The sequence below is a fragment of the Pagrus pagrus genome (assembly GCF_965226575.1).
Source record: "Pagrus pagrus genome assembly, chromosome: 19".
NCBI lineage: Eukaryota > Metazoa > Chordata > Actinopteri > Spariformes > Sparidae > Pagrus > Pagrus pagrus.
In genome coordinates, this window is record NC_140203.1 from 7,659,056 (window position 1) to 7,676,043 (window position 16,988).

General features: G+C 39.5%; 1 protein-coding gene across 4 annotated transcripts in view; it reads right to left on the reverse strand.

Annotated features, from left to right (window-relative positions):
• Positions 1–16,988, reverse strand: part of ptpn13 (protein tyrosine phosphatase non-receptor type 13) — a 50,215-nt gene that overhangs the window by 29,529 nt on the left and 3,698 nt on the right. For all 4 annotated transcript variants that reach the window (XM_084383641.1, XM_084383642.1, XM_084383640.1 and 1 more), the window contains exons 2-7: positions 11,925–12,044; positions 8,442–8,608; positions 6,982–7,047; positions 5,098–5,283; positions 4,715–4,802; positions 1,715–2,347 (exon numbers count right to left, since the gene is read on the reverse strand). In XM_084383641.1, coding sequence (XP_084239767.1) covers positions 1,715–2,347; positions 4,715–4,802; positions 5,098–5,283; positions 6,982–7,047; positions 8,442–8,608; positions 11,925–12,039 — 1,255 coding nt within the window. In that variant the 5' untranslated portion in view covers positions 12,040–12,044. The remainder of the gene's footprint in view (positions 1–1,714; positions 2,348–4,714; positions 4,803–5,097; positions 5,284–6,981; positions 7,048–8,441; positions 8,609–11,924; positions 12,045–16,988) is intronic.

Consider the following 16,988-nt stretch of genomic DNA (forward strand, 5'->3'; position numbering starts at 1 on the left):
TCAGTCGCCGTCACATTTCCGCCTCCCAGTGCAGCCCAGCTGATGGCTGCCTGCAGCCTCTTTACCCACGCTGCTGTACCCTCTTTTATTGCTGGATAAATTCATTTTACCACACAGTTTGACATTTCCCATATATCTCAATGACACAGCTGGAACCTTGTTAAGCTGTAGTTTACTGAAGATTGTATTCATTGTCTTAGTAGCAGACTAAAGCTGGGATTTTCCCGTTTTAAATGTGGGTCACCTCGCATTAAGCATCAAATTAGTATCTTTAAACGATAAGGCTCGCTCACTACCTGTTCTAACAAAGAGCCTGCACAACACATCACACAATAATGACACAGGTTGAAGCTCAGATCTGTCACCAACATCCCATTATGCTGCAACACCTAGGACCAGGTGATTTGCGTGCATAATCTGTTGCAATGAAAAGAAAAACAAAAGGGCGGAGATAAAAGATCTGAATGAAGCTGTAGCTGCAAAAACATGTTTGTACATTCTGTTTGGTAGAGGTAAGCAACATTGCAGCTTGCTAGTCTTACATGGGACACCTGTGTGTGATCATCATAGAAAAATCAAAAAATTGACAAGTGAATCAATGTATTTTTTATTAGGAGAACTACTTTTTTAAATTGTGACTATTGTCTCTCAGAGGCTGTTTAAATTGTTTGAGGTTCAATCAATAATTCCCACTTAGAAAGGTGGGCAATCTGACGACTTTGGATCATGATCTACTTTTCAGGTGAATCATAGATATTGCAGTATTTAGAGTCCTCTTACTTCCGTTGCTGAACTTCCATGAAAATCCAATGTTACATAACATACCAATAGAGGGATGTAGCCAACTAGATAACTGTTCTGACTGGATGAATTATGTTACGTGGCTCTTCCTTTGGTGATGTGAATAATGCAAAATGACTTACAATGACTTGTTTTTTGGCTAGATCGCCTATCCCTACTCCCACTAACTTCTAACCAGACAACCATTACATTGAACAATCAATGACATTGGAAATGTCAAGATTTTATCTTTACACACCTAATACTAAAAGATTATCAGTGAAGATTATTGTTTGATAACGTGCGTTAATCGAGAAAGGCCAAAAATGGTCAGTTTAAAATTGAAGAATATCCATAATAAGCCATGTGCACAATAAGGGTCAGGCTATGCTGCAAAAAGAATGAGATTATAGGATGTGTTGTCCAATCTCAGTGCAAGACAAGAGCATCTGAAGGTGTTCTGAATGGCCACACTCAAAACTGGGATGAAAAGCCGGCCGTCATAAACAATAGACAAAATCTTGTTTAAATACAAATGTAAAAAATGGCAGAAATACTTGTTGTACTAGTTGTGTAGAGAATGAAAAAAGAGTGCTTGAGTGAGAGGTTCGAACACGGACTACATTTTTACAGTGAGACGTGGGTGGGAATGTCGGATTGTAGATTTCGGAAAGTTACAGGAATCGTTGGACACTTTTTCCCAAATTCAGACATCAAAGGCGATGTGGGGGATTCCAAAGCTTTTCAACCTTCCGACAAACAATTCTGATGAAGCATATTGGCACCTGCACAAGCAAACTAAATCCCAGTTTGATTTACAACTTGACATAAAAACAACTTTGCAGTCAAACCTGATGACTCAATTCAAAATGACTCAACACTGAAAACTACCGCTCCTCTTCACTGCACATTTATTATAAGAAAGTATACTCACCATCCACTGCTTGCCTCAGCACCTGAAGCTTTCTCTGTCTCTCCTTTATTCTGTCATAGGCACCGGGGAGGCCTGAGCCTACCGATAAGGCTGAGTGGTGATGTGGCTTCCTGCTCTTCAGTCCACCAAACTCGGGGTAGCGAGAATCCCTCTCTCTAGATGCCCGCAAGGGTGATTTGACCCTGCCCATGGAGTGGGTACTTATGGCACTGCTACCCCTGCGCGCATCCTCCAAAGCCCCAAAACGAAGAGCCTCTGGGTCAATGTAAGCCAAGTCCACAGAGGAAGCCCAGGTCTTCCGAGCCTGACTGAGGCTTATGTCCCCACTGTGGAAGGGTAAAGACCTCCGGTCTAGTTCCACAGGCCGGCCCTTCTGCTGAGGGTGAAAGGGGTGCAGATACGGATACGAGTGCTGGTGCTGGAGTGAGGGGGGTTTGGGGTAAAGTTCTGTGGGGGATTCAGAGTTGGGGTGATAGTCAGACGGGGAATACTGTAGGGCTGCCCCCTCGTCGCCCTTCAACAGGTCCTGGATTGGCAGAGAGCCCATGGAGCGACTAAGGCCCCTGTTAAGAGACGTCTGCTCCTGAGTCCTGGCTCGGTAGCGCTCCAGAACCCTGGGGGCAGCACTCCTCCCTGAGAACAGGAGAGAACCAAAGTTTTATTAAACCACGAGCCTCAAAACACATAGCGACACACCAAATCTTCATCTTGAAACCAGCGAAGAAGAAAGGACAGCAGCAGTGGCATTTATTTTTAGGATATCTATCTTTCATACAAGTATGAGTATGCAGTATGAGAGATAATCAGAAAGACATTCCAAGCAGATTGCATAGTTATTAACACTCGGCTCATTACAGAAAGTGGTATTTATGATCAGGACGACCTAGAGAGGGATTAACAAGGATTTTGATGTGAATAAATACACTGCGCTTCATTATGCTTAAGTGCCTGTCCAACCTGGCGCCCATTTCCAACAGTATCAGCATGACACGACAACTAAACACAGCACTGTCAGTTGCAGACTTTCCCTTTTTTAATACGTTGGCTTGGCCTCAACATACTGAGCACCTGCAGTGGGCCTCTCGCAGCCCCAGATAGCCTGCCACAGTAAATGAATAATTGGGTAGGCATACAGTATGTCCTCAGTTTCCCCAATTAGTCATAATAAGAGATGTATAGTACAATAAATTATGATTGACAATCCTGCTTACATAACATCTAATAATAACCTAGTGTAGGGACACAGCCGCTTGTTTATGAAGGCTGGTTGGATAGATTCACTATAAATTCTAATTTCAATATTTTTCATCAGGCCACAACTGAATTTAGCACAGTTATTTGTTGGATTAGATGGCATTTACTCAGAATTTGTAGCAGCAATAGGAAATTTGTGTTTTACAGCTTGGGGGAGGAAAGCAGCACACATTAATGGCAAATAAAGGTAATTAATTTGTAAAGTAAACCAACAACAGCACACAGAAAAGCAAATTAAGAAACATGGCACGGCTGCTCTTGACCTTAAGGGGCAGCAATAATTTCTGCAGTCTGTTTTTGTTCAGGAGACAAATTTTTCCCATTATTTAAAAACAAACACCAGAACATACTGTGCCACAATAACAAACAACTTCTCCAGCCTCGTCTGTCACTGTCTTTCTCTTGAAACTAAATAATGAATGTTGCTTTCTTTGACTGTTCATAAATTTCAAGTTGGACTTTCCAGACATGCTGTATATAAACTCTGCCAGTGATTGCTCTTGTTTTAGAGAGAAAAAGATAGACAGACAGGCAGAAAAGTGCACGAGCCGGAGCAAAAACAAGAGGAGGAGACACAGAAATGAGAGAGCAGGAGGAGACGTTAAGTCCTGTAAAAACGCTGCATGTGGTGGTTTAATCTATAAAGCATATGCTTGGTCTTAACAGGGAAACACATCAAAGACACACAGGCGGACTTCCAGGAACTCAGAGAAGCGCCGGACAAGACTGAACAAAAAATAAAAACCTTTTCTGAACAGGATGTCTCATTTTTCAAAGAAGTCAATTGTTGGCAAGTTTTTCAGTAAATACTCCTATAATGTAGCCGTCATACGGACTATAGCAATGAAAAAATGCCAGTATAAAATATCAAACATAAAAAGGAGACAATGACTGAGTTCCCCTCGCAGCAATTAGACCTTGGAACCACTGGCATACAGAAGGGAGAGAGCAGCTCCTTGAGAAGAAAGGCTCTTAAGAACTGAGTAATACTCTTTGCATGTACTTTCCCTAGGGCTGGCTGGTGCTCAAGTGGGGAAACAAAGCTCTGATACAAACAGCAGACAGGCAGCTTCACTGGTGACTCCAAAATATGCATCTGTAATCAATGCCATGCCGTGCTTACATAATGGGGACGGGAAGCCATGTTTTTGCTCTGCTCTCCTTTCCATGGCCTGGAGAGTTGCCGGAGTTCTCTCAGAAACCACTGGGGAGATTTGGTCATATTTTCCTGAATTAAACCCCATTCGAGGTTACAGCGTGTTGTTCCTCGTCTACTTTCGATTCTTTCCCACAAACTCAGAAAGTGTGGATGTAAGTGATGAATAGCTTGACAACCAGGGCAGGCATTTACATCTGCATCTCCCTAAATAATGTCAACAACTACCAAACAGTAGGTCCAACATAACCTCAGAACAGATAACATACTCTCTTGACCTTTAAAAATTGTTCACATCGTTATTTTCTTTACAGAACCTTCTAATGTAGAATCTTGTGATTTGTCCACATTCCAGCCTTGTGCCACTCAAATGAAAGATACACAGAACACAGCAAACATAACAAAAGTGTTACTGAAGATTAATAAGAACCAGGCCCCTTTATCATGAACTGTTGGCAGCCAAGAAATCGGAATCACTGCCTAAATAAATAACTCTTTCTACACCTCTTAAAAGTTCCTTTGACAACACAAAAAGGAAAAACAGCTCAGATTGCTCTGTGTTTAAAGTGTGTCGGTGCAACTCATCTTACCTGAGGGCAAACCTTTGCCCCTCAGCCTCTCCCGAATCTCCTTACTCCGCTCTGGAAGAGACTCTCTATCAGTCAGCAGACCGTCCAGCTGAGGGAAAGACGGTGAGAGTGAAAGAAAAACAAAGCAGGGGAGAAAGAGGGGGAGGACAGAAGTTAAAGGGTCATTCCTTCTGAGTCATCCATCCTGACATCATGTTCTGTCAGCGTGAGCCCCATTATTTGTTGTGTATTTCAACAAACCTACTGACAGAGCAGATAAAAGTCTTCTTAGGAAAAAGCTTGAGGGCTTTCTGGTGAGTAGCCAAAATCAAAATATAGAAAAATAGACAGGAATGTTATATCTGACCCATATAATAACAAAAACAAAAACAAAAACTGCGTACCTGGGAAAGGCTGCCCAGTACCAACCGGACCAGTTTTCTGATATAGGAGAAGGGAGGATCACAAGTGGAATTTCTGATGTGTTTGCTGCAGATGTCCAGCACCGTGCGCAACGACATTCGACTCAATGTAACATCATCACACATGTTGAGAAGCAGGCTGTTCAGATGTTCCCCCAACTTCATAGGCTGTAAATCAAACAGCAAGAAGACAGTTCAAACATGAAGTTCTACTGGTGTCTCTGAACCAGATATCATGTTGACCTCCATTGTGTTTAGGTAAAGAAACAGAGCTAAGCCTTGCCAGCATGACACAAACACCTCACCTACTTTAAAAAGTCTAAACTAAGATTATAAGTTTAAACTTTTGTTATTTGCAAGGAAATGTATATTATTTTAATGGACTGAGTCTTAGCCCCCTACAGTTAATATGTTGTACAATTAAATACTTGTTTCTTCCCTGAGAAAGGCTATCTGCAGTCCTGAGTAGCGTTAAAAGGAAATTTAGTCAACTATGGAATTCTTTCTTTAATCACGTACCACAGGCGATCAGAAATACCTTGATTGACCAACTTTCCACCAAATGTTCTATTATATTTATCAGGATTGTTACTTTTAACAAAAGGGGAGAAACAACCTAAATGTTCTCCTTGTTTGTGTTTTTAGCTTTGTTTTAGCTTAAGGGTGATATTTTGTCTCGCATGGGACTTTTTTTGTTTTTGTCACAGAGCATTGACTGAGCTTTATAGTGTTGTTATAAATGTTGTAAATTGTTGGGATGTGATAGGGATGGAGGGGAAGTGTTATCGTAAATGTTTTGGTTTTGTCTTGGTGTAAGTGGGTTCACTATGAAATACTAAAATGTATTATAAGAAGTTAAGCTAAGTCTCCATTTTCCCCACAGACTTTGGCTTTGTCCATGTAAAAATAAAAAAAATGTAAAACTAGGTATTCAGTGTACTTGCAGAGTTTGGGTTTGACATCACGTTGGTATGAAACACTGATTTTAATCAGATTTCGGTTTGCAATCTACTATCATGCTACATTGGTTTCCTTTGTAGAGTGCAGTGAATAAATGTGTGTCAGAGCAAACATTGTAATTAGATTATCTGTATTCTCTTCACATGTGTGCCATTTCTGTACACGATATGTAAAGAAAGCATTAGGTACAAACATGGCACATAGATTAAGTGTCAATACTATCAGTGTGGACACTTGACATCTTTTGTGACACTTTATTTGAATCCATCGGAAACAACATATCGCATTTTTTCCATATTTTTATTTAAAAGATTCACAGCTGCCACAAGAACTATTACAGCACTTCCTTCATGGATTAGGGAAAGGACATGATAAGAGTGGATTGGGGCCTTTCAGTGAAGCGGAGTGGATGGGCGGTACTTTCTCATAAAGGCATGGATTGTGTTTTACACCTGGCTGACTCTTGCTGAGATATGAACACATTATGAGCCAGACCAAACACATTCCAAGTGCATTTACAGCATGAACTTTTTCTTATCCTGATGAGATATTCAGATGTGATTGTCAGATTCCACTTAAGAAGATAATGTGTGTTTTCAGTGTGGTTATCAGGCGTTTGGGCTACAACTACACACATTTAAATGTTGACCTTTAAAATATACTCTTCTCTCTTCAGTCAAATAACATGCACATCTATCTGCAAGAAGACATCTTTATTAATCATTCATACTGACATGTCAGCATCTTATTTCCTCGTGCCTTTCGGTTCTGCACTATTTGAAACACCAAATGTGGCGTTTTCGGAAACATAAACATAAACACAATCACCAAATAACAAAGTGTGAATATAGTCCCATTTCATTACTCTTTGTCATTTGATAGGAAGTAACCTTGGTAATGATTTACCTGACTTTGGGGGATCTCGTAGTCCGCTCCCCAGAACAGGGTCATCCCTAAGGAGTACATGTGCATCTGTGGAGAATAAAAAAACATCACCTGAGCTTCTTAAGCAGCATTACACTTCATTCAACCGTGATCTTTAAAGAATCATTTCCCATAAACAAACGATGAGACAAGACTAAAGCAAAAGTGGGCACATAGAAAGAGAAGGCTAAAGATTTTGTTTCATTTAGATAAACTAGGCACTGAACCTTATTAAAAAAGTCAAACAGCCCTGTGAAAGAAAGCGAGACAGACTAAAAGCTCAATAACTGCTGGAGTGCAATAAAAGTTGAATTCATTCTTATTTGGAAAGGAAAAGGACAGGGGCTTTCAGCCTAAATCCAAAAACCTTTTTCCATTTCCCTCTCCTTATTACTCTGCTCTCACTGCTTGGGAGAGAAATCACTTCCCCTGAATGTTGGGCTTGGTAGAGGAAAGAATAATTCATGGATTGCCAAAGAATGCAACATAGCCTTCAAGGTCTTTCAGGAACAGAGCTCGGGTGCACCCTTAAAGACACACTCACATTCTCAGAAGATGTGGAAATTTAAAAGCCGCCCATTAAAAGTAACAACACCACCCTGAATGTTGAAAAAGCGAAAGGAAAATCGTGGCACTCGCAGCTGACGTATGTTTACCCACAGTCTCTGATAATGAGAGAAACAGATTATATTTTCTACACTGAAATAACTCAGCTGGGGAGGCGGGACCAGCACTGGAAAACTGAGTCAGCACAAAACTGTGTTGAGGTCTGTGGGGCTGTGCCAGAGACGGGAATCCAGTCATGCAAGATTTTAGCTCTTCTACCAGAGTGGAGGGGGTGTGGTTCTCTGCATATGCAAAAGAAGTTTCGAGTGTTTTGCAGGAGACAATATGGTTGCTCATAACCTTACTTCTGAATGTTGCAACTACACGACCATGTTACATCTGCAAGCAATCACTATTTATTCTCAGAGGTTTGTGGTGGTGTGTTACTTACTGGCTGTAGTACATGTCAAATGAAATAAATAAATGCTAAATTCAACGATAGGAGAGAACAAACAAATATGGCAATGGGATATTTTCTTTTTATATATTAAAAGGTTTTTGGTTTATCAGTGATTCTGTAGATGAAACACCCGATTATTTTAAAGATCAAACAGTCAAAACATCAAAACAAGGATTATATTGGAGTTCAGGCATACCCCTAATCTTAAAAACATAAGGCTTAACATTAAGCATTTTCCAAACCCTGTTAAAACATTTTTTTGTTATGTCAGATGTCACATTTTGTTGCTGGGTGGTCACTTTAGCAGCTGGAGGATAGTGTCTGGTTGCCATGGAGATGGCTACACACGTTTCAATAAAAAATGCCGAACGCAAGCATGAGTTTGTTTAGTAGAGAACTCCAAACACGGAATAGGGGATTACGTAAAAATTTATACCTTCTCTATATCAGCAACGCAAGACAAGGAGACCCCTTCCAGGACTTCAGGGGCTGTGAAGGCTCGTAAGTCCTGCTGGGTGACATACTCATCCGTAAAGGAGATGTTGCCAGAGGGCATGAGCAGGAGGGACCAGGGAGAGATGATAAAGCCCATGGCTGCAGGGTCTGCAGAGGGAAACAGGCAATTAAACCACTGGAGAAAAAAAATACACAATTCAACTTCCATTATTTAAATTCCCAGTCAAACATGGTGTTCATATGAAGTACTGTGTTTTCAAGCTTGATACTAGCATCAAAACTTGCACAGCCTGAATGCGGTGACTGTACACATATGCAACCACAGTGGATGTTTCTTGCGAAGGCTTTGGCGTTTATGGAAACTCAAGATGATTGAAGTAAACAAAAACACATGTTGCTTTCTTAGCCTGCAGGAAAATAACTGTTGAGGCACAGAAGCAGAAAGGAATGGCTACACAGCGTAATTCTCTATTCCTACAAAGCCACAGCCAGCGCTATGGTCAGAGAGCGTTTTAAAAATATACAAAGGAATGTTTGAGCAGCGCTGCAAAATTCTTTTCTTTGACTGATACTCGGAGAGGAGCGGAGAGGAGCTGAGGAGCTGGATTTGAGGCACCATATATCTGCTTTCAAAAGCTGGAATTTACTAAGTAAATAGAAGTTTCCTGTTTAAAACTCATGTGACCATTTGGAGATCTTACTCAAAAGTAGACTGGGTTACTAGGTGTATCCCATACAAAACTTTTCCTCTGGATAATAGATCTGAGCAGAAGTACATGACTCAGCCTGAGCAAGTTCTAAGATAACACACTTATCAACAGCTTCACCAAACTGCAGATATAAGCAGAAACCATACCAGATGGAAACTCCGAATAGAAAGCAGAAATATTCAAAACATGACTTGGCCATGCACCATTTGATTCCCTTCTCACTTCAAAGGGCAGCAAATTGTAACACTGTAAGCTCTTTATCCTTTAACAATGTAGTATGTCAGTCTGATAAGCTGCTATCTGAGCTAGAGGAAGGGAATAATTCTGAACTATTACACCAAGAGCCTGTCCTCTAAAAAGTATGTTTCAAAACTTACTTTCTACAGCGTACCAGGCATTCAATTCCCAAAAGCAAGAGGCTGGCAGATGTTAAGTGGCTATAGCCTCTGCAGAGCAGGCAGAGAGATCAAGAACAACACTCAATTTTGTAAATGCTGGTTTCTACTTGATCCTAAATATTTTATAGACAAATCCATGAAGGGGAACTCCTCTAACAAATCAGAAATATTCACACATTGCCTGTTCAAACAAATCATTGTTATACAAACATAGTAACTAACCACCACCGTTTACACACAGGGGAAGAAAGACTGCGCTGGTGGTTTAGTGTTTGACATTGTTTGTCTATACACAATGTCTGAAAAGTGTGTGACAAGTCATATAACGACTTGCTAAGTAAACTCTAAGTTGGCACCCTCCATACATTAGGAAACCTGACATTCAGTTTCACTGCACTCGGACAGAACAAAATACATCTAAAATCTGAAATTTCCTAAAACATTTCAACTTATTCAGCAAAGAAAGACACTGACTTTTCCTGTTTGAATGCTTTTTAAAGTCCCCCTTCAGCTAGCTTCTTGTTCCTACAGGTTTGAGCTTCACCGTGTAGAAAGTTGTAAGAGCAGTTTGACAATAGACTGCTTTTTTTCACCTGTATTCATCTGCTGAAAACTTGATTTAAAGAGGCGGGCCTAAGAGCATGATTTGTGACATCATAAATAGATTGGAAGCCAATTTTGGTCCAATATGTATACATCAGGAATGGACTTCACAGTGAAGGAGGAGACGTCTTGCATCCAGCATATAATTTTCAATGGAATGGGAGTAGCTGCCATTTTTAAGTATTTTATTGTGGCAATTATACTTTCTTTTCTGTAAACAACACTTCCGTAAGAACATTTTAATGTATTTATTCACCAGCAAAAACTCCACTTCTGTTATCTTCCATAGCTGACCAGAATATCTAGCAAATCTTCTGACAATTTGAAGTTTAAATGGTTGCCATTATTAATCCCCTCTCGTGGTAAACATACTTCTTTACATAGCTCAGTGACTCTTTAATAACTGGTTCCAACATCTGCTCTTCAAATCTTAGCTTCACTCAGTCAGCAGTCTAAAACTGTGCACATGAGAAGCCACAATTTACTCAATATAGCTACACAACTACACGCTGGAAGAAAATGAAGGATGTGTTAACAAACACAATCACTGCAGCAAAACAACATGCAGAGATTCAAACAAGATCATCTAAAATACTCCAAGTATTCAACCTTGCATTTTGTCCTTCTTAGGTTCTGAGCTTTATCTTAGAAGCCTTGATTACTTCAATACTTGAGCACAATCCTATCTTTGTAAAAGTGACCTCCTCATAAAAAGCATATTTTCAGGCCACACTGATGAGACAGAATTCCTAAAGCAGGCCAGGATTGTCTGCAATGGATCCAGTCAGCAAAACTGGAAGTGGAGGTCAAGCTGGTTTATGTAGAAATGCACAATTCTTGGTTACTGCATCATGGAAATTCACAAGGACAATGGTAAATAGTTTAGATGACACAACTATGACCAACATAGACAGATTTACCACTTTTGTTTGAGACTAGGCACCACCCACACACTGCAGTACCTGTTGACTCACATCCGGTCCAGTATCTCCAGAGCTCAACCTCCATTAGTCACAAAGAAGTTTATTTAAGTTGCAAAGTCACTCTGGAATTTGTCAGCCTTATCTTTCTTTGGCTTCAAGGACAATCACAGACACTTACAGGACTCACAAAAATTATTAGAACACGTGAAACTGCACAGTCAACAGTTGTACTAATGACGCAGAACAAAAGGCAACAAACTCTGACAATGAAGAGTGCAACAAATCTGTAATTTAGATGAGACAAAATTAGCCAGTTTAAAAGCTTTAATCTTGTTTGTTTTGACTTACTTTTTCAATTTCTGCCATGACACATACAAAATAGAGCTGCAACTAACAATTATTTTCATAGCGATTAATCTTGTGTTTATTTTGAAAATCAATTTGTCTATAAAATGTCAATTGGGAAAAAAGTTTTACAATCATAAATGACAAAGAAAAGTAGCAAATCTGTACATTATAGAAGCCAGAACCCGCAAATGTTTCACATATTTGCTTGAAGAATGTCTGAAATGATTCATCGATTATCGAAAGAGTTGGCAGTTTGTTGCCACTCTAATACAAAATGGAACCTGTAATTCAGGAGATCTGGACACCAGATTTTCATTCAGCTCCTTAAAAAAGTGGTGTTGACAGATTTAGAGAGTAGGATGTCCAAAAATAGGATAGGAAGGACATAAGAAGTTATGCAAGTAAAAGAAACTGTGTTTTGTGTGTTTGTACAATCATTTCTTGGAAACATCTTTGCACACTTAATTCCACATGTGCATACCTTTGTGAAAAAGTTCCTGGAGGCTCTCAGCACTCTGGCTGAGCACTGCCCAGACCTCCTCCTCCTGGAGCGGGCCTCCCCGAACCTCAAGGGCTTCTGCCAGAGACACGTGCATCTTCCCTGTGCAAGCAAAGACAAGAGGACAACTGATTTACACCAGATAATAAACAGAGAAAAAAAACTTTAACCAGGTTGGTGCTTTATTTCCTGCTGTTGTATATGATAGGAGCTCTGGCACAAGGTCAAATCAGGCTGGAAAACACACAGAGCTTCTCCTTTGCAAGTCAAAGCAATATATACCTTTTTCATTCAATCTTCAGGTGAGTCATGATGTCAAGATTTTCTGTTTCTTTTTAATTCAGATGTGCATATTATCCAAACAAGTCCAATCCTGTAAGCATCCACACCCTACTGAAATGAAAGTTAATGAGCCGAAATATCCAAACAATATCACAAAGCATTGGTGCATTTAATACCAGTTCTGATCATCAATTTTTCTCTCTCATGCCCTGGGGTAAACTCCCACATCTTCTAAATGTAAGCCATCTTATCATCCTCTGCAACTGAAGAGGTAGTGCGAGCACATGATGCGCGCATGCACACACAGACACGCACACAAACACACCCTGGTCTACTTGAGTTACATTCAACAAAGTAGCAGTTTATTACTCAAAGCCTCTACCAGCCTCTTAGAGTTAAGATGGCAGCTTCCAATTTAAGAGGACACTTATCTAGAAAAGCAAAACACCATTTCTTTTGGTGTGGTCTTAAAGCTGCTTGCTGCTCTGCAGTTAAGTAATGACACACTTCTGTTTCCTGGTTATATCTCATAAAACTAGAACAGGGGCAAACTCAAGCAAACTAGTTTATATTATCTTGTGGATAATAGAGGATAAAGATAAAGCAAATTCAGCTTTTGGTGTAAAATATATGTAAATACACATCAACCAATGTCACACAACAGTAAATTTACATGACGATATACATTGTGTGCCGACAGAAAAATGGTTCATTTTATGTTGGGTCGCAAATCACACTGTTTACTAGAGAACTCGAATGGTATTCGATTTTTGGGGCCAATGCCAATACAAATATTAGGAAATGAAACTCCAATACCGACATATTGACCAATATTGACACATTTTTTTTCACTGATCCCTCAAATGTGCTTATCAAAGTCTTTTGACAAAGATATGTTACAGAGGCAGGATCATTTACAGTTAAACAATAACAAAAAAGCAACATATTAATGAATCTGTGATAGGCCAACCAATATATCGCTCGGGTTCTACTCTTTACAGCAATTTTTTTCCACATTTTGATTATGCTTTGCATTCCACGGGGATGAAGGCCAGAAATTTGCATCAAGGCAACAAAAACAAAGAAAGACGCATAATGAGGAAGGGTTATGGTGATTTGTGGGCTTAAAATGCCATAGACCAGCTGAAAGTCAACTGTTTAGTGCCCTGAATAAAAGAAACAACAGGTTAGGTTAGGTTAATCTGTTTTTATCACCGTTTCCCTTAAAATCCCAGCTTGTGTGCTGTAGTGACACTGAGGTCTTATCCTCTCTATCAATCCATGACATCATATGATGCAAATGTGAGCAAAACGGGAAGCTCCTAGCTTTGACAGGCCACTGCTAACAGAGCAGCAATTAGCACCTGCATTACATACTATGTACACTAGGGGATGCATGAAATATATTGGACAGATAAATTATAGGCCCAATAATGGGAAATTTACATTATCGGCAGATAAAGAAATTATAGCAGATAACACAAAGCCAAATTGCTTTTGTTGGGTTAACAAGTGCAGCATGTGCACACAGTACTGTAGGTGGTGGTATGCACCTTCACAGTTGTTTTGTGAGCAGCCAATAAAAACAGAGAAGATGAACAACAAGCATGCTGTTGTCGTACTCATAACGCCGAACTGCAGCACCTGTGTAGAGCCACGCAATATAGACATGACGTCACTTGTGTGAACTTTTTTTTTTTTTTTTTTTTACAAGAAGAACACAAAACACGAGGGAAAGGAGTCTTCATGTTTAGTCATAAAATCATATATCAAATAAACCATCTTTGCTCACTACATCTTAGCCTTTCTTGCACTCAGGTGTGCATGAAAAAGCATAAAAATGTAGGTTTCTATTATCAGTTATTTTATCGGTATCGGCCTTGAGAGTTCATAATTCATATGGTGCATCGCTAATGTACACATTCATACAAAACTTGTAGGTGCTACTGTAGAAGTGCATGTCGGGTTGGTGATCGCAGAGTACTTTACATAGGCATGAGGTAGCTGTTGCTTGCAAGACACACTAAATAATCCTTATTAAAAGTGACTCATTATTTGACAGCACTGAAATACCTTTGTCATGATTACATTTTATACGATCAACCAAAACTGAGTATTGAGAACATCTCCGTCCAGATACAATGTGTTTATCTTTTATTTCACAGTCCTCCAAGGAGATTTAAGGATATATAAAAAAGGATTATGCTTTCAAAATGTAAAGGTTTTATTTGAATTCTCATATAATATTGTATGTGCAGTGAATAGCAGACTGGGATACTCTTGAGGCTATAAAAAAGGCTATATTGTGCAGAAATACAGGAAAGGTAAAAATTTGAAAAAGATATTTAACATATGTCAGAGTTGTAAAGCAATTCAGAGGACAATTTGCCAGAAACAGCTGAGGATTTACTGACATATGGTACAGTTAGACGCAATTGTGCCACAATAGCGGGGGTAAAGAAGCAAAAAGAACCGCACAAATAATAAAAAGCAGAGTAGAGCAGCCACAAGTGTGTCTGAACTGTATTATCACTTCCTCTGGGAAGAATGTTAACATGCTCAAACCACGTCACAAGGAGGCCGTTGTTCTCTGAAAAGGACCATCCATGCTGTGATCGATAGTCCTTAGAGCTTGTATCATAGCAAATTAAGGTCTTCTGTCTACTATACTCTATAATCTGCCGAAAACCAAACGAAGATTACTGACTTACTGTTGCGGTATTACTGCGCAACCAGACTTAATTTTTCAGATAAAGCTAAAATCCATGAGACCACCTTTAAAAATTGCCCAAGTCCCACCTGACATTGTTGTTTCATGGTATTATAATATGATATATGGTTATACTGTTACTAATTATACTGTGTATAATACTGCGGGAAACCTGCTGTTAGTGATAACCTTTTATTCTTCCTCGATCTTTTTCTCCGGTCAAATTAATTAGACCTGAAAGATTCAAAATTGTGCAATCTCTAAGTTTCCCAATACTTAGCCCTAAAATATGACACCTACTGACAATCTGGGTACAATATAAGTAGTCTGTTTTTATTCAAGGCTGGTGAAACTTGAAAATAATGTTTTTTTTCCTGTGAAAACAAACCCATTTTAACAGCCCTCAACATTATCACTGTTGACATATCTTGTGATTTTTTTTTATAGCAATTTTTACTCTTTGCCACAAATTTGAGCAAAGCCACATGAAACGCAGCACATCAAAAACACAAAAACAAAGCAGATGAAAACACATAAACTGGAAATGAGTCATAATTCCTCTGTAAGATAAAGTAAGCATCACTCATGTCTGGGACATGTACCAAATTACAAGCCAACACATTTGGTGATCATTCATTTTCTATAGAACCACTGTCCTTTAATAACTTAAGATAATCTTTTAAAACACGTTTTTTTTTTTTTTTTGTTAAGTAAAGTAACGGCAAATCACAAAGTGTGACAAAACTGCAGATATCATGTCTGTTCCTGAAAGATTGGCAGGTGCACACATTTGGCTAATAGAGACAAAAGTGCCAACAGCAAAGATGCCCAAACCTAGTGAGTCAGATCATATCTGGCTGTGTTCTGTGATGCTGCCGTTTTGCTAATGGCAATATACCTGTTGGTTCGACTCTTGGGTATGGACCACACCTGTTTACTCAACTGGCTAGGTTTTCCCTTGATTTTTAGATTTACACATAAGTTTAAATTTCACATTTAATATCAGCGAAAGTAAAACAAACAAACAAGACCAAAGGTGCCAAAAATTTAATGTAATGTAATTTAAGGCAACCATGGTCATGCAGCAATTGGACAGGCGAGTAGAGGTGAGAATTTAAGCAGTTTGAATAGGGATGGGAATGGAGAGCCAGTTTCAACTTGTCCCATCCATTTGAATCACGTGTCTCCTTGGTTATCAATTCCTCTTATCTATGTCAGCATGTTTTTCTGAAAGTTGCATATTGCAAAACAATTACATCAAACTCGTGTTTCAATGCTGCTGGAAACTTACAACAAGAAGGAGTCATGGCGGAAAGGAAGAAACATTACAAAGCAAAGTGACAGCAGTGATGGTTGTAATGTCTGTAATATGGTAATTTCAAGTCAGGGTGGAAACACCACCAATATGCAGAAACATCTTTCTACGCAACATGGGCTTAAATTCCAGGAATGCCATGCACTTGACACACTTGATTTTTGGGGCCAATGCCGATACGGATACTGGGGAAAAGCGTAATGCTCGCTCGAATGTGGTTATCAAACACTTGTGACAAAGATATGTAACAGAAGCAGGATATTTTAGGATATCAGTGCAATGAAACTGCATCTTTTTCTTTAACCCAACATTTTTAAAAGAAGCTATGCAACACCATGGCACAGTTTGGAATTATGAACTAAATTTGAGCATATCACTAATCCATGAACTCTTAGCATAAACTGGGTCAGCAGCCTCATTAGTGTTGGGCTTAATTTCTGAAAGCAACATGAGAAACAACGTCCGTTCTATGAATCTGAGTTTGTAGAAGAGAGTTAATGAGTAAGCATGTCACAGGCCTAAATGTTTATGCAGGAATGCAGGTTAACCATTCTAGTCAATGGGAGGCGTGAAGTCTGAGGCGAAGTGGGTTACTACCCATCTTGCTCATTACCCATGAGAATGGGGAGAGCGGGTGCTGTGAAGACTGATTGTTTTGCGGCCCTTGTTATTTCAACAGAGACCTACAGTGGAATGTTTTTTATCCGCACTGAGGCTGCTGCACAGGCCAGCTCCTCTC